At 40.4% G+C, this 1,596-nt stretch overlaps 1 protein-coding gene across 1 annotated transcript in view; it reads left to right on the top strand.

The window, feature by feature from the left end:
* PTPRZ1 (protein tyrosine phosphatase, receptor type Z1) overlaps positions 1-1,596 on the top strand; it is a 210,128-nt gene that overhangs the window by 193,716 nt on the left and 14,816 nt on the right. The window contains 2 exon segments of the mRNA XM_019509246.1: positions 876-969; positions 1,253-1,326. Of these exon segments, the coding sequence (XP_019364791.1) occupies positions 876-969; positions 1,253-1,326 (168 nt within the window).

Here is a 1,596-nt window from a genome sequence, read left to right on the forward strand (position 1 = left end):
CAGAGGCAGAAAAGGATCTTGGAGTCATCATTGACTCCAAGATGAACATGGGCCGGCAGTGTGGGGAAGCAGTCAGGAAGGCCAACCACACCTTGTCATGCATCCACAGATGCATCTCGAGCAGGTCCAAAGAGGTGATCCTCCCCCTCTATGCGGCACTGGTCAGGCCGCAGCTGGAGTACTGCGTCCAGTTCTGGGTGCCGTACTTCAAGAGGGATGTGGACAACATGGAGAGGGTTCTGTGTCGGGCCACTCGTATGATCAGGGGGCAGGCCTTATGAGGAGAGGTCACTGCTAATGAGAAAGTCTTTAAGAGACCACTAGTCTGGGAAAAGTGAGACCTGGGTTCAGACTGTACTACAATAGTCAACATAAATTAAAATATTCATTCGGGCAGGAGACTGAACCCATATCTCCACACACTGAATAATGGTTTAAACCACTGACTTTTAGAGTTGCTTTTCTGCCCCTGACACATTCTCTATACCTCCTTCACTTCTGGATCAATAGATGTATATAATATGTATATAAAGTAAAATACCTTCAACAGGAGGGACTGAGATAACCTTTTATTCCAGAATATCTAATTGCCTGGAGATTAAAATATTTTTTCTAATAGAATGGTTTGTTGAAGTCCTTTAGTGAATCTAACCCTTAAGCACCTGACATGGGGGTATGGAATCCTCTAGGCAAAATGCCTAGAAGTTAGACGCTGCATTGCATCTTTTTGTAGATCTAGTCCTGTGTTCTACTGCTGCAGTGAAATATGCAACCTCTTTGAAGTATGCAACCTCTTCTTAATGCAGCCAACTAATAGTGTCCCCTTTATTTTCTCCATTGTATAACACCATGATTCTTTTATCTCGTTGTTTCAGCTACTGAGCCAGTCTAATATACAGCAATGTGATTATTCTACTGCACTGAAACAGTGTAACAGAGAAAAGAACAGAACTTCTTCAGTCATTCCTGGTAGGCTTATTTGAATTGGTTTCTTTTGATGACAATGGTTTTAAATGGATTAAATGTCAAATGACATCTTTCCTTAGCAAAATCTGCAGATAACTGCACTGGAGTGGGGCAGAGGGTACATCAATTCTGTAATATGCTTTTAGTGAAGAAATGTAAGTTGCTACACTGAGGAAAACAGCAGATTCAGTTCTGTCACATTTAATCTCAGTTCTTGGATCATTATTTTATTAGAATTGCTGTAATAAATGAGCCATATAGACTAGTTCACAACTTTCTTTTACAGTGGAACGGTCTAGAGTTGGTATCTCTTCATTGTCCGGTGAAGGTACAGATTACATCAATGCTTCATATATTATGGTGAGTCAAATCATGGTGCTGCTGAAAACTTACCTTCTTTTTGGAGTTCACAGGTATTTGCATTAGTGGCAGTGTCCTAATTTTTATATCTGTAGCTCTGTGTGTGTGTGTGTGTGTGTGTGTTTGTGTCACTAATAATAATAAAATAATGCAACATCAGTGAACAAAAATTACAGGGAAGTTCCTAAAACTAATTAAAGCTAACAGGTTTTTAAGGGTAGAGTATATCAGGGCCTTGTTACACGTTGCACTTTGAACTGCTCAAAGGCT

The sequence above is a fragment of the Gavialis gangeticus genome, unplaced genomic scaffold, assembly GCF_001723915.1.
Source record: "Gavialis gangeticus isolate Ggan-Ray unplaced genomic scaffold, GavGan_comp1, whole genome shotgun sequence".
NCBI classification, from domain to species: domain Eukaryota; kingdom Metazoa; phylum Chordata; order Crocodylia; family Gavialidae; genus Gavialis; species Gavialis gangeticus.